Below are 21,197 nucleotides of genomic sequence, written 5' to 3'. Positions count from 1 at the left end.
AAGCTGAGCTCCCTCCGGCCTCTGAGCAGCCAGAGCCAGATGAAACCGTCGCTCTAGAAGGTGAAACTTCGGCGCCGAAGAAAGAAGTTACCCCCTCCCCAATCCCCGCGCGTGGCATCGTTTCAAGCAGGCGACTTCATTCCTGTGGGTGTTCTGTTACCTTTGTCACAAGAAACTAGTCCAGTTTAATTAAATCAAAAATTTTAGTAATAAATTTTCATTTGATTAATATACGTACCCAACTCACATATAGCAATTAACCCTAGTTCAGTGCTTACTTTCTTTTCTTTATTTGGTGTTTAACGTCGTTTTCAACCACGGAGGTTGTATCGCGACGGGGAAAGGGGGGAGATGGGATAGAGCCACTTGTCAACTTCTTGTTCACAAAAGCACAATCAAAAATTTGCTCCAGGGGCTTACAACGTAGTACAATATATTACCTTACTGGGAGAATGCAAGTTTTCAGTACAAAGGACTTAACATTTCTTACATACTGCTTGACTAAAATCTTTACAAAAATTGACTATATTCTATACAAGAAACACTTAACAAGGGTAAAAGGAGAAACCGTTAGTCGCCTCTTACGACATGCTGGGGAGCATCGGGTAAATTCTTCCCCCTAACCCGCGGGGGGCTAGTTCAGTGCTGGTAACGCTGTACGCGTCCCCTTGGTAACAAGGGAGACACCTCTAAAAAAGAGTGACCAATACCCATACTGGTATCAAGGCCAGACCAATACTGAGTCTGTCTTCCGTATGCGTGCGCATATGCCGCCATTTGTATTCACCGCTGTGGTGGTATTGGGGTCTAAAAAAGAAGTGAGTTGGGCTTCGTTTGGAATGATACAAATGGCGGCGTATGCGCACGCATACGGAAGTCGGACTTGTTATTAGTCTGGCCTTATGGGATTGGTCACTCTTTTTTTAAAGTGGTCTCCCTTGTAACCAAGGGGACGCGTACAGCGTTACCAGCACTGAACTAGGGTTAATTGATATATGTGAGTTGGGTAAGATATGTCATTTAATTTACCTTTTGTTGCGAAAAAAAAAAGTCCTATTGATTTATTTTTGTTCAGGACAAATGTCCTATCACTATTGTATTGTCCAGGACACGTGTCCTATGCCACCTCTCATTGATGTGAGCCCCTGTTCTGTATGAAACCAGTCTGAAAAACAGAGAGAGAAAAAAGACAGAAAAATGCAACCATCTAACTGGTATTGCAAGTACAGGTGTAAAGTCATGTTTGAACTTATGTTACACATAGATCTACAGATTAAGACAAACAGTTTCTCTTTACCTGAGGAGAGTCCCAAACAAAAAGAAGACGCCCATCATTATCCCGTTCAAAAGAAATGCACTCTCAATAAAGAAGTAGGATGGTTCTCCAAGACCTGAAATGCACCAACAATGACAAACTTCTATCTATTGTAAGACGCAAAATCAAAATTATAACCCCTAACAATGCGAATACCCAGCCACAAACTTCTCAGAAAAAAATGATCTCATGCACACAGACGTGCACCCACAAACTTTTTATTGCTGTTTTGAAAACTAGTCCTTCTACATTGTTCCATTTGTTTGTTTGATCTTCAATCTTAATATCACCTCTGTGTGTTTCGCCAACATACTGGCAGTCAGAACTGAACCTTCTTCGAGTAATACTCCTTGACAGCGTGGCCACATATCCTGTCAACACACACACATCCCCTCCCCCATACACACATAATTATGCACAAAAACAGACAGATAAAAACAAATACATTGCAATAACCTGATTTAGCCCCGTGTGAGGCTCAGCGTACTACCGAGTGAATCTCAAGCTGTTGCTCTTCTTTCAGTATGTGACGTCACTTCCACTGGGTTGATGACAAATAAAAAAATAAAAAATAAAAATAAAAAAAGAAGCTTTTTATTTCCGTACCTTCACAGCTCTGTACAGGTTCGTATCCCTCGCCACGGTTGACAGTGTAGCACACTTTGGTTTGCCAGTTCATAGCACTGCTGATCTGCTCATACATTCGGAATGCCAGGCCAAGGGTCACCTAACCACAGCAAAGGAAGCCATTATTAGGAGAACAATTCTGGTACATGCAATGACAAAAGTTAACATTTGAAAGAAAGAGAAAGTTGCTGTTGCATGAATTTCCCGCTTAAATTCTTCAAACAGCCATATATTCTCCCCCTGTTCCCCAAAAAGCAAGCCAATAGAAAAAGCCAAAGGTTTTCCATCTTCATGTTATCTGCAATCGTGTCATGTTTGTCATATTAAGAAGCAGAAGAAAACAAAACAAGAACAAAAGCAAAAACAAAGTAAAACAAGAACAAGCACACATCTGACCTGTATTACAACATCACAGTACCAGCTAAAAAATCAAATCAAGATACTTTCCTTGAGTAACTGAAAATGATTTGTTAAAAAGCAAGTATAGAGTAGATAGTATGTACAGTTAAAAGATACAGAACATTCCAAATAAAACAATAACAGCAATACAATAATCACGACAACACTGAACAAAAATGTGTGCGATACTCAGCATAAGAACAATTCCAACCTCTGGGTACAGATTGAAGCGTTTGAGAGTGTTGATGGTGGAGGGGTACTCTGTGATGTTGTCGTACATTATTGCTCTCATTCCATCCAAAGCAGTGTCGGCCGTGATTATTGTCTTGAAGTAGGAATAATACAGTCCCTGCAAGAAATGGAGGGGAAAATCTTGTACTTCAGAACATTCTGTAATTTTGTCTCAAACTGCCCCTTTGACGCAACACATCTCCTTCCTTCCACACAATCCTGGATATTTTCTTCAACAGTAATGACTCATTGAGTCATTGTCAGTTTCTTATCTCCTTGCTGTATAAATTCCATTTCCTTCATACAATCATACAAACTCAGTAAATAAAACTAAAAGTTGAAGATATCAACTTCAGCAAAACAAGAGCAGTTCTCAATTATTTACTTACCATTTCTGTTCTAAAAGCCAGTTCTCGTTCCAGTGTCGACAGATGTGAAAAATGTCTGTCGCTCTCAAACATGTTGGCAATATGGTTTCTGTTGAAAAGAAAACATGTTATTTTTAGGCTTAATGAAATGCATTACCACAAATCCTTCCATCCTTGCACCCCCCCCCTCCCCCCAATCCTGATCAGGTAGAATAAAATCTGATGTTAAAAATGAATGAGCTGCCTCTTGACAACAAACTGCATGACTGCAGATAATAGGCTTTTGATTATTGTTTGTTTTCCAGTTCCACTCATGAGATTTTACTGATCTTAATATCATTTGCACCTTGTTTAAATATCTTTCTAGGGTATTTTTGGCATGGTTTTCTACTACATGTATACTGACTTAAAAGGAATATACTGCAGCTTAATTTACTGATTCTCAAATTTATACAAACAGACATGTGCACATAAGTACAAGAAATCCTTACCTGTGAACTACGGAAATACCAATTGCTGCAAAATAAAGATACAGTTGATAATCACTGATAGGTATCATAAACAACAACAAACAAACAAACAAACACACACGCACACATACAACAGAACAACAATAAACAATCTAGCCTGTACCATCAAATGTTTGCAATGGCATGTACTTTCTGAGCCAGAACCAAAAAAGCTTCTAGTTACATATATCAGTATCATATTCAGATTCCAAACAAAGCATGCACATGCAGGCATCATCAATCAATGCACTGCACCTGCTAGCCGACAACTGATTTCCAATAATGGGATGTAATGGTGATAAGCAAGGCAATGACTACAACCATGCAGCTTTGAGTTTGGAAGAAAAAAAATGAAACTATGAATTCATTTGTTTTCAAAGTGTGTGAAAAAATGCTTCAAAAAAAGAAACTCGTGCATGAGTTTATGATGCAAACAGATTATATTATATATAATTATATATGACACTACATTTTTTTAATGTTTGTTTTTTTCTCAACAAATTAAAGCGAGGTATTGCCCATTTTGTCTGAGAACAACGCTGTACAAACTACAATAGAAAATACTCAGTTCCTTGGAAATATCACTGCTAGTAAATAGTATTGAACAAGTTTACTGTTTAGTTTAGTTTAGTTTGTAGGGACAAATGGAATAGGCCGTATGGTATAACCCATAAATCCTCCCATCAATATTTGTTCAAAATGTTTGTTTATAATTAATGTTCAATTCATTCATCAATCAAAGTCGAATTTCATTTTGAACATTTGAATATCATCCAATCGATTCTTGAAGGAGTTTAAACTTTAACGCATTGTGTGCTTTTTTTTTAACAAAACAACTGGAGTAAGTTTAAACTTTCAAACAAACTATAACATTACTAGAAAGAAAAGCGGCGTATTGTGGCATTACACATTAGTGCTCCGAAATAAGCAAACGTTGCTGGACTCAGTCTCCAATAATCGATCTAGCAGGTTATAAATTCTGTTTTGAACGTGGGCCTGTGGTTTGCACTAGACTTTTCAACGAAAGAACGATGTAAACAGCACTAACTTACCAAACGTAACGACGAAGATCGTTCTTGGGATCGTCCAGAACTTTCCGCTTTCATTCTCTTTTGCAGTTTTTGTGTCGTTCCGTTTGGTAAAGCGAGATCGCCCCATGTTGCGCTTACTGCTGGAGTCATTTTGGTTTGGATGCCGCTTGGTGACCGCCATCATGTTAAACGTCACACAGGAAGTGTCAATAAGAGTTACTTTCTCTTCCATACTTTCTAATAATGCAAATGTATTTTGATTTCGTTGGCCAAACACGCCTTTTATACAAAAACTTAAAGAATACCAAAATATCAATTGTTTGCGATGCTTACATAGAAAACTTCTTCATACTCCGGAATCCGAGAACTTCCTTTTATGGCAAGTTCCGGAAATTGCTACTAGCAACACCATGATGTACACTTCCTCGGAAACATGGTTGCGCGCACCTGAGATGTGATACTTTCCAGTGTTTTACCACGGGTTTTTAAATATCAAGCGAAGCATCAAGTTTGTTAAAATGGCTGAAGCAGTTGCAAGCAGGACAGTTCTTGCGGATTCTAATGAGAAAACGCGGCCCCAATTCCAAACTTACTTGATGACAGATGCAAACGCAGGTGGTCATTCGGTTTCACAGATTGAGGCTAAGCGCAGAATCCGGCACATGAAGTTTCCTTCCTTGCGAGGAAGGCACGACGTCGACTCGTTTCAGACCGAACTTCAGGATCCAGGCTTCAAGGTGTGATTTTTATTTATATTGACTATTTTTACACTGTGCTCTATACTTTTACATTCAGATCTGAATTCTGAGGTAATGTGCCATGCGTGCATGATTGCTTACCTGTGTCAGTGTGTGTGTGTGAGTGTGTGCGTGTGTGTATTCATGTTTTATATTTCATCATCACAGCAGCTTAATTGTTTATAAATGCCCTGTGTGTACGTCATCACTAATTCTACCCCATTTGCTACCCCTTAAACCTACTCACGCACCCAACTCCACCTCCCCCCCCCCCCCCACCTATCTACCCCCACCTGGCACCATCACTGTACCCACTCACAACCATACCACCACCCCGCAACACACTTCCCCAAGTGCCCAGTCTCACTCACCCTGTGCAATATCATGCATTCACATTTTCGTATGATCTGTTGCAGAGATGGAACGATGATGGGGATCACCATGCCAATGCTCCGTTCCGCAGCTATGACAACATCATCGACCCGGTCTCAGGTTTTGTCAGCGCCGGTGGTGACGTCGATCGAAATGCCGGACATGATAGGATTTGCTCCCTGGTTCAGCTGAACCGGACGCCACAGTCCGCCGCCCCGAGGGATCATAATTCCGTACGAACCAGTGAACCAGCAGCTCCTCCTGAGCTGAAGAGAGATCACACGTGGGTGCCTGGTGGACCCACAGCTTGGAACAGTCGCAAGACTTCTGATGCATGGATAAAGTCTCAGCTAGGAGGTACAGTGGTTTTTATAACTTTGCTAGCCCTCATTTTTATTAAAGCCGTAGCTGGAGTGCCACAGTAGTTAGTGCGCGCGCCTCTCACGCTGGAGGTCATGGGTTTCATTCCTCCCTCTTGGGCGAACGAATACAGACACCCAATTTTTCTGAGCGATCTCCTGTCCATCCAGCTTGAAATATTTAACTACCTGACCCTATTAGAAAGCAAAGGCAGCGCCAGGACTGGGCACAGCCCTCATAAAGCTGGCCTGCGAGTAGTTGAGAACTTGGTTCTAATGGGACTTACCTTTACCTTTTACCTGTGATTAGAGAACAATCTCTGGATCAGCCTGAAGTGTCTATACATGTGAGGTATTCTTTCAAGACGGAAACTATAATCAAGATAATGTGGACCTAGGGACAACAAGAGGTGTCCTCAATAGGGCGTTGCCCTTCTCATTGGAAGTACCTGACAGTACAGGTATCACAGCATAGAATTGTTGACCCATTTTGTGTTAATTTCTAGTGCTAACGAACATGAACACTCTTTTTTTTACAGAAAAGCTTTTTTTCTAATGAAAATCAGTACACACTCTATGCATTCAAGAATAATCTAATAACATCAGAAAAATGTGTCTGGTGGACACATGAACATTTTGTTTTGTTTTTGGTTATGATAAGAAAACTACCAAATTCCATGCTGTCAACTGTACCTATTTGTTTAAACCGCCAAAATTAGAATTTGAATGCGATTCTTTACTTTTACAGAAAGGCTTTTTTTCTCTCATGAAAATCAGTACACAATGTGTGTGTGTGTGTGTGTATGCGTGTTTGTGTGAGTGAGGATGTCAAACATTGCATAGAACTACTTACTTAACTGCTTTAAACTTTTGTTATCAACGAACTTTGTAGAGTTACAATGAGCTTAGGCTGCTGCTAACACGCCATTACTTGGCTGGTCAAGTGGCTTTGACCTCAGGTCAGCTGAATAATTGATGAGGCCAAAAAAAATAATAGGTGTGGTTACGGTAACATAGCCAAAAAAAATAGGGTAGGCAGGTAGGCAATCACTTTTTTTTTTTTTAACTTTTTTTTCTAATGTGTACAAATTAAACCTACTTGACAGGGAAATAAGTGTGCGACTCGGGCACTTTCGCTTTCATTGCGTTTTCTGCACTCGTTTACTTGTTTTTTGGGGTATTTTTTTGACAAATGTAATAAAAAGTTATAGGGTCGGCCCCAAAAAATAGGGTAGGTCGGGTTACCGTAACCACACCTATTTTTGTTTTAGGCCTGACTACAACTGCATGTGTTACCTAACACAGATTAAGTGGCACATAAGGACTTGAGTACACCAGCTTGGAATTGTTCCAGGGTATTAGTATACAGTGCCTTTGACTGGCTTGATTTGTGATCATGAATTGTGTCAACAGGTTGGACCAGTGATTATGATCCACGTAAGCCAGCTCCAGAACTTACAAGAAGCAAGGTAGGAATTTCAGTGCTCACGATAAAAGTTTGCAGTTTGAAACTGATGCTTCAGAGTTGAAAACAAAAAAGAATTGAAATAAGGTAGCCACATTAACTCATGTGCGACCCTGAGGCATCTTCTTTACTTGCCTGTACAAGCAGGTTAGATGTGTTGAAGAAAATGTGTCTCTAAAGAAGGGACGTTCCACTGTATTGATTTTAATGGAAAAATGTTATTGTTATTTAAACAATTTGCATCTTGGTTATTCAATGAAAACTTGGATTGGATATGGATTTAACATCTTACTGCTTTTCATCCTAGAATTTAAAACCTCCATCAGAAATAATTTTTCACATAAATTATATATATTTCTATGCTATGCTCAGGAAGTCATCAGTGAAGTCAGATTTTTAGTCAACATAAAACTAATTCATATGAGCATGTCATTTTGTGTGTAAGTTTGAATACATGTATACATCTTTGTCCTTTGAATGAACTATTGGCCTGTTCTGTCTTGCAGTCTATGTATGTTCCAAAGCCACCTTCAGAGGAAAGCAAGTCATCACGTGACCACCTAGCTCTTCAATATATGTATGGCGCTTCAACACAAAGGTAAGCTTTTTTTCTTATTCTGCTGTTGCAATTTTTTGGTTGTCCAGAACATTATTGTTATTGTAGTTTTATGTATGCCACCGTGTGTGTGTGTGTGTGTGTGTGTGTGTGTGTGTGTGTGTGTGTGTGTGTGTGTGTGTGTGTGTGTGTGAGAGAATGGGGTGGGAGTGGGGCCTGCTTAATGTGCTTGTTTGCAGAGATGGATGAATGTGTCCATGTGTAAGCTGTGCAGGAGATTCAGTGCATGTATCTGAAGTATGGGAGTGTGTATCATATATGTGGACATGTATTGCAGCTTAAGGATTTTGCATGATGATGATGGTGGTGACAAAAATGATGGTGATTATGTATGTGGTTGTGTGTGTCACATTTGTAAGAGATTTGATTTGACGATTTAATGAGAGAGAGAGTGTGTATGTGCGTGCGTGTGTGTGTGTGTGTGTGTGTGTGTGTGTGTGTGTGTGTGTGTGTGAGAGAGAGAGAGAGAGAGAGCACAGATCCATGCATGCAAACAAGAATGAGAGATATAATACAAAATGACCCCAAAAAAGCAGAGCCGAATTATAATAGAGAGATTAAGAAGCACTACCACATTCGTTTCGTTGGCATTTTCGGTTGTAAAACGTCACACCTTTTTGAGTACACGTGACTTCCGATCTCTACGAACAGAAATTCGCTTCGCCAAGAGAAACGAAATTCGTAGAATTGGTCATTCTGACGAAAGTGACTTCGGTCGCGTTTTATATTCGAATAGTCATAAAATATGCCTACCTTGTGTAATCGATGTATGCTCTGACATCTTTAGGCGCGATTTATCATTGAAATGTTTTTAAAAATCAAGTTTAAAAAGCCGTAAAGCAGGCTTGAATTGGGTAAGTGAGTGACTGAGCAGACGAAAGAAATTTCAAGATGGCGACCCAAACATCAGGCCGACTCAACTTTTCAGTCGGCTGGTCAAGCCGCCTAGAGGAGAAAAATGCATGAAGCAGTTAAAGTTTATGATGTGTTGAGTTGTGGCCTGAGTATCTGATGCGTTTCAGCAGAAGTGAGGCAGCTGGTATTATCTGACCGACACTTCTGAACCGGTGCGTCCAGCGAAACGAAATTCTTCTGTCCTCTTAACCGCTGTACTAGCGACACATGGTGTTCCCCCGCCGAGTGTCATTTGCAACCACGAAAATGCCAACCATATGAATGTGGTAGCCCTTCTTAAAGTCTCTAATGACCGCAAATTTCGTGTGAACATACAACTATGCCATTTTATCTTTTTTTCAAAGATCGTATTGTGAAGTCCCATGGGACACCATGCTGGCTCCCAAGTGCTGGGCACCAACAGGCACATCTGAAGACAAACCTGACATGATCTCTCACCGCTGGTCCAACAAAAAGTATGACCCTGCAGCTCAGGAGTGGCAGGTCAGTTAAGTGTGTGTGTGTGTGTGCATGTGTATGTGTGTGTGTGTGTGTGTGGGAGTGTGTGTGTGTGTGTGTGTGCGTTCCAACAGAAAATATGACCCTGCATCTCAGGAGTGGCAGGTCAGTAGTGTAGTGTGTGATGTGTGTGTGGTGGAGTGTGTGTGTGATGGAGTGTGTGTATGTATGTGTGTGTGTGTGTGTGTGATGGAGTGTGTATGTGTGTGTGTGTGTGTGTGTGTGCGTTCCAACAGAAACAAGAAATTCCTACGAGGTAGGAAAAACACCCCCGTCAAAGGGAAATAACCTTCTCAGTTGGTGGCAGTGACTGAGTGAGAATGGTTATTTCCCTTTGACGATGTCCCTCTATAAGTCCTTGTATAATTTTAATCCACCATTATAACTCCCTAACCGTGTGTTTGACGGGTCCCAATTTTTGTAAGGACCGTCTCAGGAATGTATAGAACCTGTTCACCAAGTTTGGTGACGATCGGTCCGTTCATTCTTGAGATCTATATGCGAACACAAACACACAAACAAACAAACAAACACATCGACCGAAACCTATACACACCCCTATACCGGGGGTGTAAATATGACCTTTTAGCTCAAGAGTAGCAGCTGGGTGCTTTGAAGTCATTCTTTGTGAGTGTGTTTGTGTGCACACATGTGTACTTATTGTTATGTTGTTAGTCACGATCTGCAGCTCTTACTCTGATAAAGTATGCAAAGAAATGGAAAGTTGAGTCTCCTGAAAAGATTGAACCCTCAATTGGCATGTACAAGGAATTTTCATGTCAATTTAGAGTTCAGAGAAATGTGACAATATTTGACATTCTATAAGTACTGTTTAATTTTTCTTCTTCTTGTAGTCTACAGGCCGTTCTTGGGACTGGTTCCAGAGGAGGCGAGGTTACTACAGAACTGAGCCAATTAACTTGTGAGTGTGTTGTGTCTGTAGAAAAGTCTCATTTTCTCAGAGTTACCCTAAATATGTTTGTGTGTGTGTGTGCATTTGTGTATTTGTGTGTGTATGTTTGTGTCTCTCTCTGTCTGTGTGTGTGTGTGTGTGTGTGTGTGTGTGTGTGTGTGTGTCCATGTTCAGTGCTAGTTTTTGCTGTGTTCCCCAAGTTAGATTTTGACAAGTTGGTTGAATATGATTCAGGCAGATACCTGGGATGGGGGTGAGAATGGGAATGGTGTTTTGTATCGGCTAATGCTTTACAGCTGTTTCTTACAAGCTGTTGCTACAGGGTACTGCATGTGTCACCAAAATCAATCTTAACACGTTTAGCTTTTCCATTTGTCAATATTTTAAATGCTGATACTTAAGGTCCTGTTATTGACCCTCCTCCCCCCCCCACCCCGCCCCACCCCCTGCCCAACACCAACACTACCTCTAAGCTCAAGATGTGAAGAGAGTTATAAGATTTGTTGGTTTTGCTTAAATCTGTATCTGTTAGAATGGCCCATCTAGCTGTGTATTTTAACATGAATCCAGTTGTGATCGACTTGGGGACTTCGTCTGATTTCTGTTTATTTTGTTTTCTTTGTTACAGTTCAAGCCCTTGCCCGAGAGTGCAACAAATACCCCTTTATGGGTAAGCCACTTGTTAATATTTAGCATCAGTAGCTAGGCCCTCTTGGACTCAGAAGTGACTATAAGAGAATTTCTGCAACTGCTTTGTTAATTTGCGTTAATTTTGTGTGTGTTCTTAATTATACATTTATGTAACAGCTAGCATAATATTGGTAATGAATGCGTGCATATGATTTTGCATGTGTTTTGTTCTAGCATCTGTCCAGAATTATTTGTTAGATGATGTTTTCTTGTGTTAACAATAACAGTGGGTGCATAGGAGCAGAAAATCTGGAAGAAATTGACAACCAGCGGGAAGCATTCCAACCATATACAGTAAAGCGGGTTCCCATCCCACGACCCAGTGAAACAGCACAGTAAGTCGTACTCATTTTTCTTCATTTTCTTCCTCTTCTTCTTCTGCGTTCGTGGACTGAAACTCCCATGTACACTCGTGTTTTTGCACGAGTGGAATTTTACGTGTATGACCGTTTTTACCCCGCCATTTAGGCAGCCATACGCCGCTTTCGGAGGAAGCATGCTGGGTATTTTCAGGTTTCTATAACCCACCGAACTCTGACATGGATTACAGGATCTTTTCCGTGCGCACTTGGTCTTGTGCTTGTGTGTACACACAAAGGGGGATAAGCCACCAGCAGGTCTGCACATAAGTTGACCTGGGAGATCGGAAAAATCTCCACACTTAACCCACCAGGTGGCCGCGGCCGGGATTCGAACCCTCGACCTTCCGATTAAGAGGCCGACGTCTTCCCACCCCGCCACAGCGCTTTTCTTCTTCTGAATCCCATCGTAAGGAGCAGGACCTTAAAGGGTGAAGAACTTGCAAATATAACCAACAAATTATATGCAGCTAGGTGCATTGGTAAGAGATGTTGCACTAGAAACAAGTAGTTCAATATCACCATCTAATCTCATGTAAATTTCGGCCTGGAAATAATTAGAGCATGATTTTCTCCTTGCGTTGTAAATTTTAGACGAGAAATCATGAATTCCTCACTTTTCTCTTGTAAGACATTTTGTAGGCAAGAAATATTTTTGAGGTGCCAGGAGATTGGTTCCACACAACTCTCACTTACTCTTGTTGTATGCATTTAGAGTGCTTAAGTCCCTTTGTTTCTCAAAAGATAAAAAGGAGTTCATCATCTTCAATCAATCAATCAATCAATATGAGGCTTATATCGCGCGTATTCCGTGGGTACAGTTCTAAGCGCAGGGATTTTTATTTTTATTTTTTATTTTTATTTTTATTTTATGCAATTTATATCGCGCACATATTCAAGGCGCAGGGATTTATTTATGCCGTGTGAGATGGAATTTTTTTACACAATACATCACGCATTCACATCGGTCAGCAGATCGCAGCCATTTCGGCGCATATCCTACTTTTCACGGCCTATTATTCCAAGTCACACGGGTATTTTGGTGGACATTTTTATCTATGCCTATACAATTTTGCCAGGAAAGACCCTTTTGTCAATCGTGGGATCTTTAACGTGCACACCCCAATGTAGTGTACACAAAGGGACCTCGGTTTTTCGTCTCATCCGAAAGACTAGCACTTGAACCCACCACCTAGGTCAGGAAAGGGGGGAGAAAATTGCTAACGCCCTGACCCAGGGTCGAACTCGCAACCTCTAGCTTCCGAGCGCAAGTGCGTTACCACTCGGCCACCCAGTCCTTTGTGTTGTGAATTTGAGGCAAGAAAAAATTCTGAGATGCCAGGCTAGGAGATTGGTTCCACATAATTCTTACTTGTTGCACATGTCGTTTGCATTTATAGCTCTTAAGTCCTTTTGTTTTTTAAAAGAAAAAAGTAGTTCATCATATTGTGTTGTGAATTTCAGCCGTCCAAATATTCATGGATATTCTTGTATTATCCATTTCAGGCAAGAAATAATCATCTCTTGTATGGTGAATTTCAGCCGTCCAAATATCCCTAGATATTCTTGTATCATGAACTTCAGGCCAGAAATAATCATCAACTTGTGTTGTGAATTTCAGCCGTCCAAATATCCCTGGATACGAAGGCTGCACTCTATGGCAAGGTCGCTATGCTCCAGCCAACACTCAGCCGCCACCTCAGCCACCCACCCAACCAACCACATCCTTGATTCACAAGTGTGTTAATTCTTCCCTTTCTGCTGAAAATTCAGTTTTTTAATTTTTGTATTATGTGCATGAGAGAGCGATGACTTCTATTTTCTTATTAGTTTTGCAGCTTTTTGTTTTATGCGAGATTCTGTTCTTCCCCTCTGCTTTCTTTTTAGTTCCCCACCCTCCAACCTTACCCTGTCAGCCCCACCCCACCCCCTTTTCTGGTGAAGAACTAGAGCACTTTTTTTCTTTTTTTTTCTTTCCAAAATTGTAATCAATCAATAAACACGTGATAACAAACATGGTAACTGTGTGTTTTCTGTTTGTACACATAATTTCTCATTTACATGCTTTACCTTAAATCAGAGACAATAAACACTTTGTTTCTAATTAATAAAACGTTAGACTAACGAAATCTCAAAACAACATGATTTCCAAAAATAATTTCCAGAGTTAATCGTGAATCGGTTTTTTTAAAAAATGCTTACGCACATCTTTGCGATTAAAATAATATGATTAATCTTCTTCATATTTTTGCTGTTACTTTTAATACCAAAAAGCACATCTGTAACATTCAACCTAATTCTTTCGCCAATGTTTACTAATATGTACATTTCAATATATTCAATATATTTCCAAAACCTGAGCACGGTTTGGCATTCAAAGAAAAAATGCTAGAGCACTTGATGGGGATCTAATTCCTTCTTTCTACATCCCCACCCTCCAACCTTACCCTGTCAGCCCCACCCCACCCCCTTTTCTGGTGAAGAAGAGCATTTGATGGAATCTGTACGTCCTCTTTACTTTCACATCCACCAACCTTACCCTATCACCCCACCCCATTTTGATGGTGTGTTTGTGTGCAAGTGTTATGTGTGTGTTAGTGCATGTCTGTGTGTGTGTCTGTGTGCATGTGTGCCTGAAAAGGATTGCATGTGTAAATTTAAAGTGTAAGTGCGTAATTTTTATTTTGTTTTTTTTTAGAGGGAGGGGAGAGGGACCTGTCGCGAAGTAAAACATCATTAACAAATTTTGACTGTTACAGATGCAATTAACTTATGTCTGACTATTTTCATTCAGGTCATTCCCATTGCCTCAAGACTCAGGACGCAGACGCGGGGCTGAGATGTCGCGCATGGTCACTCTCGTTCCGCCGTGCAACCCGTTCAACTCTATGGACAAGGAGGAAGTGGTCACAGCTTGACGAGCACTACCTTAAAATCATACATGTTTACAGTCTGATCTTGTGCACCAGCCTTTTGTCAACATGTCTGAATGATGAGGAAGAAAGACATTTTGATCAACTACTTTGACTGCTAGTGGATGCCGCACTCTTCTCTGTAATCCTCAGAAAACTGAAGCAGACTTTTTGGTTTTCAGCTTTAACGATGATAAGGACGTTATCTTGTTGATGTGACACAAAAATCATTTTCAGTATAAGTCTTTACAGTCTAAGCTCAGAAGGCTTCTATTGTTTTCCCCCTCTTTGTAGTCTTGCGCAACTCAAAGAGACTCATCTGTTGTAACGACGTACTAGCTGCTTTTAAAAAAACTGAGCCTTAAGAATAATGAATTCACCAGTAACTGCAATAAATGATTTTATGATATCGTCTATCTCTGCTTATAATACTCAGACAAGCTGTGAAAAATATATGAGGAATCAGCCGCAGCAGATATACCTCGATGTAATTTATGGCTCTGCTCTAAATAGGCAATATTTGCCTAGAGTGGATTGATAGAAAATCAGAACATCTTGCTTTTGGAATTATTGAAATAATATTGGCATCCTTGAAGTAGAGAACTTCATGGGCAGTTTGTAAATAATCATCTTGAGTAATCTTTGTGAAAGCAGTGTTATGTCAGTGCACAAGTTTGAAAGAGTCCAGCCATTTGTTACAGACCAATAGCCCCTTGTGAATGTAATCATGGTGTAAATTAATCACCAGAGGAATGTCTTTGTACAATTATTACTCTTTTCTGTGAGCTTGAGCATACGATCCTCACAAGATGTGCAGAGCTCTGTATTTCTTTCATATAGCCAGCCTCAGTTTAACTTAGTGAAGATACCCTACCATGCAAATTCTAGGCAAAAGCAGAGAGAAAGACATTGCAGGCTTTTGTCTAGAACTTGCATATTAGGGTATCTTTACTTAGTTATACTGAGGTGGGTATATTTCAGAAATAGTAATTTTACTAGAAAAAAAATATGGGTTTTTTTGTGCAAAAGATCTAGTCCTGTAGTCTGTAAATCAACTTCTGTGTTTCATGTTGCATACGTCAATCATTCATGCATTTATTTTGCCATTTTATTACCACCTGTGATTATGTGCCTTTGAAAGTTAGCATTGATATAGTCTGGGTCTTTTATAATTATGCGCTTTTAAGGTTGAAAGTATTGTTTTCTGTGCAATTTTCCTTATGTTCAGTTCTTTTAGGTCACTAAAGAAATAAATCAATCATGATGTAAGTCTAATGGCAAGTTCAGCTTTAAATAATTGATACTCACAGAGCTGTTAAAGTCAGCATATATACTTGTACATGTAAGCATGTTAATGTTAGATCAACAAGATTAGGAAACTTGCAGTATTCAACAGCACATGGTCCAGACCGATATAAGGAACAAGCAGAGACCAACAGTGCCTTTAAATAACATGATCTCTTGGAAGCATCCTGCCTTCCACCTTACTCCATGACTATAGTCGGCCTGAGAATTACTGTTTTAATTTTTGTTTATAGAAAATAATCTGATAAAAAAACCTTGCATTTGATATTATTTTTAGTTACCTGATCATTGTTTAAATCATCATGCCAAACATTATAACTGTTACATATTTTTTGATTTGATGAATTTTTGAAGTTGTCTGTATAATCTCTTTCGATTAACTATTCATGTTCTCTCTGTCTTTAAAAAAAAAATCATTGTATGAATCTTATATTATTGTACATCATTGTTATTCCTGCCTCAACAGTATTACATTTATAAGAGAACACTGGTTGCAAAGCACTTTCTAATTCTTTGATATTTTTCCTGCTGCTGTTTGTGTAAATAATAACCTCTCCTTTTTACTTGCTCATGTTTTGCTGTACAGCACTGTTTTCAGTGTTGTTATTTTTGGCTGTTGATTCAACCTGTGATAAAAATACAGCATTCCTGTTAACAATTTCACCTTTCAGCATTATCTGTATGTGGAAAACCACTCCTTGTGTCCTTATGGTGTGATAAAACGGACTAATTTCTTTTGTTTTGTTACCCAATATCTTCTTCATCCCTGCTTTGGATTTTGTGCTGATTTCTAAGATCATGTATGAGAAACACTCATTATGTTTTTGTACTGATTTTGTGTACACAGATATTTTGCATAATTAAAATATCCAAACACCTGACAATGATCTCATGTCTTTTCTCTAAACAGAAATATTAGTGTTCCCACTCATAAACTATATGCATCAAACATTCACTTTCAGTTAAAGTGTTCAAAATAAAGATTTATAGGCCTCCAAGCTAGCTGCCATGTACAGCAATCAAACTGTCATTTTTTTCCTGTACAATGTGAACTTGATTGAGTCACTTGAGAAAAAGTGACTCTATGTAATCGGTCAGTGTTAGTCTGTCCGTCCGGCCAGCCGGCCGGCCGTCCGGCCGGCCGGCCGTAGACACCACCTTAACGTTGGACTTTTCTCGGAAACTATCAAAGCGATCGGGCTCATATTTTGTTTAGTCGTGACCTCCAATGACCTCTACACTTTAACGATGGTTTCGTTGACCTTTGACCTTTTTCAAGGTCACAGGTCAGCGTCAAAGGAAAAATTAGACATTTTATATCTTTGACAAAGTTCATCGGATGTGATTGAAACTTTGTAGGATTATTCTTTACATCAAAGTATTTACATCTGTAGCCTTTTACGAACGTTATCAGAAAAACAAGGGAGATAACTAGCCTTTTCTGTTCGGCAACACACAACTTAACGTTGGGCTTTTCTCGGAAACTATAAAAGTGACCGGGCTCAAATTTTATGTGAACGTGACTCCCAGTGACCTCTACACTTTGACGTCTGCTTTGGTGACCTTTGACCTTTTTCAAGGTCACAGGTATGTCTTGAAGGAAAAAAATTGAAATATCATATCTCTGAAACTATTCATCGGATTTGATTCAAACTTTATAGGATTATTCTTTACATCAAATTATTTACATCTGTATTGTGTTGTGAATAGCAATTTCTTCCTGTCCATCTGATGCCTCATATAATATTCAGAACTGCGAAAGTGACTCGATCGAGCGTTTGCTCTTCTTGTTAATACATGTAGGCGAATTCTGAAAATAACTCAGGTTTTTATGGGTGGTGGAAGAGTTGCCTTTCCTTGCTTTCTTTATTTGGTGTTTAACCTTTTAACTACCAAGTTTATTGTTGTGTAGACTCCCTCAGCTCCCAAGTTATTTTGAGCAGAGACGGTCAAAAACGGGTATGCGTGTTTAAATTATTATTACTCAGTTTCTCTTTGTCAGATTGATAAAAAAAATTGGTATGTTATTGGATAGGGATCAAACTTCAAAGAGTATGTGTTCTTCTTCTTGGTGGTATGTATGTCGCAGTGTTATCATGATTTATCTACCTGTTGACCTGTCAATAAAGTTGAAAAATTACGCTTACTTGTTGCTCCGGTATATCATCCGTTTCGCTGTCACTTGTTGATATTCATTGAACGATCAAAGTAGGTCAGATCAGCAGTGTTCACAGAAATGCTGATGTCGAAGCCAGAATCTTCTAATTGATGTCTATTTTCGTGGAGATAATCCAGCATAGTCATGAAATCAGGATCACTGTCATGTCGGCACCAAGCGCCCAACAAATTTGGTGAAAAAAGATCGATTGTAACTCTCACAGAGATCGAAAGCACATGGGGAAAAAACAAGGCGGAAGTGAGACAATCCCACAATGCATTTGCAACCGTCTTATTACTACTGCTCGCGCACAACAACCGCAAACAACCGAAACAGACGCTACACCGGCGAGGGGCGGTATCGGGCGGTATGGGAATGGCGGCAATGGCGGAAGACGGGCGGTATCGGGCGGTATGGTAGTTAAAAGGTTAATGTCGTTTTCAACCACGAAAGTTATATCGCGACGGGGAAAGGGGGGGTGATGGGATAGAGCCGCTTGTCAATTGTTTCTTGTTCACAAAAGCACTAATCAAAAATTTGCTCCAGGGGCTTGCAACGTAGTACAATGTATTACCTTACTGGGAGAATGCAAGTTTCCAGTACAAAGGACTTAACATTTCTTACATACTGCTTGACTAAAATCTGTACAAAAATTGACTATATTCTATATAAGAAACACTTAACAAGGGTAAAAAGAGAAACAGAATCCGTTAGTCGCCTCTTACGACATGCTGGGGAGCATCGGGTAAATTCTTCCCCCTAACCCGCGGAGGGTAGTTGCTTTTCCTTGCTTTTCCGTCGTAACACTGAGGCTTATAGCTACACATGACATTGTAGGCTTGCCTCAATGTTCTTATGGTCCAAACAAGGGTAAGCAACTCTACCACAGCCCAATATAACTTGAGACAGTTATTTCCAAACATCGCCTATAATATTACAGTCATACATTTAAACTTGGCAGACATTTCCAAACATCTATTACAGTCATACAGTTCATGAAAACAAGCAAGCCACATGTACGTGCAAAAGGAATCTTTATTGTAATATCACTTTAAGGGGCAAGACTTAATATGATACATTAGCCATATTCACACCAGAAAAATATTTGTCTACATCATACAAACATTACCACTAAAACAACATTAACTGTTGGGTTTACTGCTGCTCTGAATACCGAAAGGAATTGACACACAGGGAAACACTACACCGAAGTCAGCATTGAAATTTCATAACTGTTAACTCAGGTCCAGTATATTCTGAAGTCTTCATTTGTTAGTGGAGAAGATGGTATAAAACTAGTTTTAGAGATTCGTTAGATAATCTAACTCAATTTTGAATGTTGAAACCAAAGACTGGAAATACTAGTATAACCTAATCAAAAGACGCACGATTTAACATAAGAGTTCTCTGTAACAACGTATCTTTAAAATGCAACACACAATTATCCTATCATAGTTGCATGGACATGGGCATTTGTTAGCTTACTTTTCATACAAAAACAAAAAACAAAAAAAAATTTTACATTTTTTTTATCAAGGGACATAAATGTAAAGCTACACTCTGTCCTGAAAAGAGTGGGTATGCAATTTGAATCAATATTAAAGATTTTGTCAGAACCTAGCAATACATTCAGTCACATTTTGTCTAAACAATCATAATCCATGTCAAAGCCATGCATATCCTTCAAACACCAAAAAACACACCCAATTTGCTACAACCGCACATATGAGCAAAACTTCTTCAAAAAGGGTTGTGATTTTGCATTTGGTGTTGCATTGATAAGTCAGTTACAAAAACATTACAGCTCAGGTTAGTGTTCATTCTGTGAAAAGGTCAACAGCAGCAGAGATAGAAAAATATCTGGTCTCTGGTCTTCGCTCTGACTTGATATGGACGACTGTACAGATACAGTTCCCCTGAAAGAGGAATGGATGTTTAGTATAATTAGTAATTAGGAGGCAAACTGCATGTTCAGGAAGCCCCTTGCAACATTTTCTTTCTCTTCAATGATGCGCTTCAGTCCATTTTTACAACAATCACAACCACTCGCTATAAGAACACTGGACGAAGAGAGAGTTACGTCCCCTTGTTGAAAGTGTAAGGCATGAGTGAAAGACAGTTACTATGTAATTGTCTGCTTTCAGTTCAACCACTAATGTGATCCAGAAACACAAGGGGGAGTGATTATTGTCTCATTCTTGTCACTAAGCCTTTCATATCACCTCAGAGCTCTTCTTACACACTTGTAACTTGTATCATGATGCATTGAATGAGGATGAGAAGTCTTTTGTAAAACATATTTTCTGCTGCAGGTACCAACCATTCTAACTGGTACGAAAAGACAGCCATCAGTCAATTATGCATGTATTTACAGACTCAGACTCTACAGACTGGTCAGTGTATTTCAATTGACCTGCAGCATAATTATCACTCCATTAAAGTAAATTCTACAGACTTGAACACTGTACTCTGAATAAAACATGTCGCAATAACTGAGCAGAAGCATCACCAGAAACAACGTTTACAGTAATTACAGTCAACGAGCGTATTCACAAGGTGCCTGCTTGATGCATACAGCCCAGTAGGGGAGCAAATGTGCAGAAAGTTTCCTAGTCCTACTCAAGGTATAAGGCTGTTCCTTTTTGCCAACTTAGAATCATAGATGTGCTAAAATCTTAACATGACGTGTGCCTTTCGCTGCATGTATTTTTTGTTTCAGAATCAAGAAAATCTATTTTTTTCTTCAACGTTTTTGCTTTTTACACTACATTTTTTTTTACACTGCCCTTACATTTGACACTACCTACTATTTCTGACCTGATAAATACAAATACTGCAGACTCTTCTTCTAATCAGGAAATCTATTGCAAATGTTTGCATGCACTTGCTGTAACAGAAGCAATGGCTAAATAGACGATTTTTGGAAATAACCCTGTCGGGTTTGCATTGGTTGTGAAAGAGTGAGTACCCTTGCATTTGTGCAGACAAACTTTGCCATGTGCTTCCTGTACACATGTTAGAGACATCCCCTCTTGCTAGTGACTGGCCTGTAATGTCACAATGTGAAACTTTCCCACGTGACATTACAGGCCAGTCACTAGCGATAGGGCGTGTCTCAAACATGTGTGACATTACAGGCCAGTCACTAGCGATAGGGCGTGTCTCAAACATGTGTGACATTACAGGCCAGTCACTAGCGATAGGGCGTGTCTCAAACATGTGTGACATTACAGGCCAGTCACTAGCGATAGGGCGTGTCTCAAACATGTCTACAGGAAGCACGTGGAAAAGTTTGTCTGCGCAAAAGCAAGGGTACTCACTCTTTCACAACCCATACAAACCTGACAGTTATTTCTGGAAATCGTCTGTTCTAAAGGATGAGCTAAAAAAAAACAATGGCTAAATTCAAAAGGATGAG

General features: G+C 39.6%; 2 protein-coding genes across 2 annotated transcripts in view; one reads left to right on the top strand and one right to left on the bottom strand.

Annotated features, from left to right (window-relative positions):
- Positions 1 to 4,658, bottom strand: part of LOC138981433 (protein C-mannosyl-transferase DPY19L1-like) — a 33,122-nt gene extending 28,464 nt beyond the window's left edge. The window contains exons 1-6 of the mRNA XM_070354348.1: positions 4,502 to 4,658; positions 3,432 to 3,456; positions 2,962 to 3,049; positions 2,553 to 2,690; positions 1,922 to 2,042; positions 1,298 to 1,391 (exon numbers count right to left, since the gene is read on the bottom strand). Coding sequence (XP_070210449.1) covers positions 1,298 to 1,391; positions 1,922 to 2,042; positions 2,553 to 2,690; positions 2,962 to 3,049; positions 3,432 to 3,456; positions 4,502 to 4,607 — 572 coding nt within the window. The 5' untranslated portion in view covers positions 4,608 to 4,658. The remainder of the gene's footprint in view (positions 1 to 1,297; positions 1,392 to 1,921; positions 2,043 to 2,552; positions 2,691 to 2,961; positions 3,050 to 3,431; positions 3,457 to 4,501) is intronic.
- Positions 4,659 to 4,892: 234 nt separating this feature from the next.
- Positions 4,893 to 16,505, top strand: LOC138981432 (protein SPMIP7-like). Its single transcript, XM_070354347.1, has 10 exons — positions 4,893 to 5,217; positions 5,634 to 5,946; positions 7,362 to 7,417; positions 7,920 to 8,011; positions 9,289 to 9,427; positions 10,297 to 10,364; positions 10,984 to 11,025; positions 11,273 to 11,380; positions 13,026 to 13,142; positions 14,199 to 16,505. The coding sequence occupies exons 1-10, from the start codon at positions 4,999 to 5,001 to the stop codon at positions 14,320 to 14,322; spliced, it is 1,278 nt and encodes a 425-aa protein (XP_070210448.1). The 5' UTR covers positions 4,893 to 4,998; the 3' UTR covers positions 14,323 to 16,505.
- Positions 16,506 to 21,197: the final 4,692 nt, after the last annotated feature.

This window comes from Littorina saxatilis, linkage group LG12 (assembly GCF_037325665.1).
Source record: "Littorina saxatilis isolate snail1 linkage group LG12, US_GU_Lsax_2.0, whole genome shotgun sequence".
Taxonomy (NCBI): domain Eukaryota; kingdom Metazoa; phylum Mollusca; class Gastropoda; order Littorinimorpha; family Littorinidae; genus Littorina; species Littorina saxatilis.
This window is presented reverse-complemented; position numbering and strand designations above follow the sequence as displayed.

What these genes read in the sequence shown, in the direction of transcription:
- LOC138981432 (XM_070354347.1), top strand. Translation starts at nt 4,999, where the DNA reads ATGGCTGAAGCAGTTGCAAGCAGGACAGTTCTTGCGGATTCTAATGAG. An exon ending in GATAAAGTCTCAGCTAGGAG is followed by an intron (nt 5,947 to 7,361) that starts GTACAGTGGTTT and finishes TTGTGTCAACAG; the next exon opens with GTTGGACCAGTGATTATGAT. An exon ending in CTGCAGCTCAGGAGTGGCAG is followed by an intron (nt 9,428 to 10,296) that starts GTCAGTTAAGTG and finishes TTCTTCTTGTAG; the next exon opens with TCTACAGGCCGTTCTTGGGA.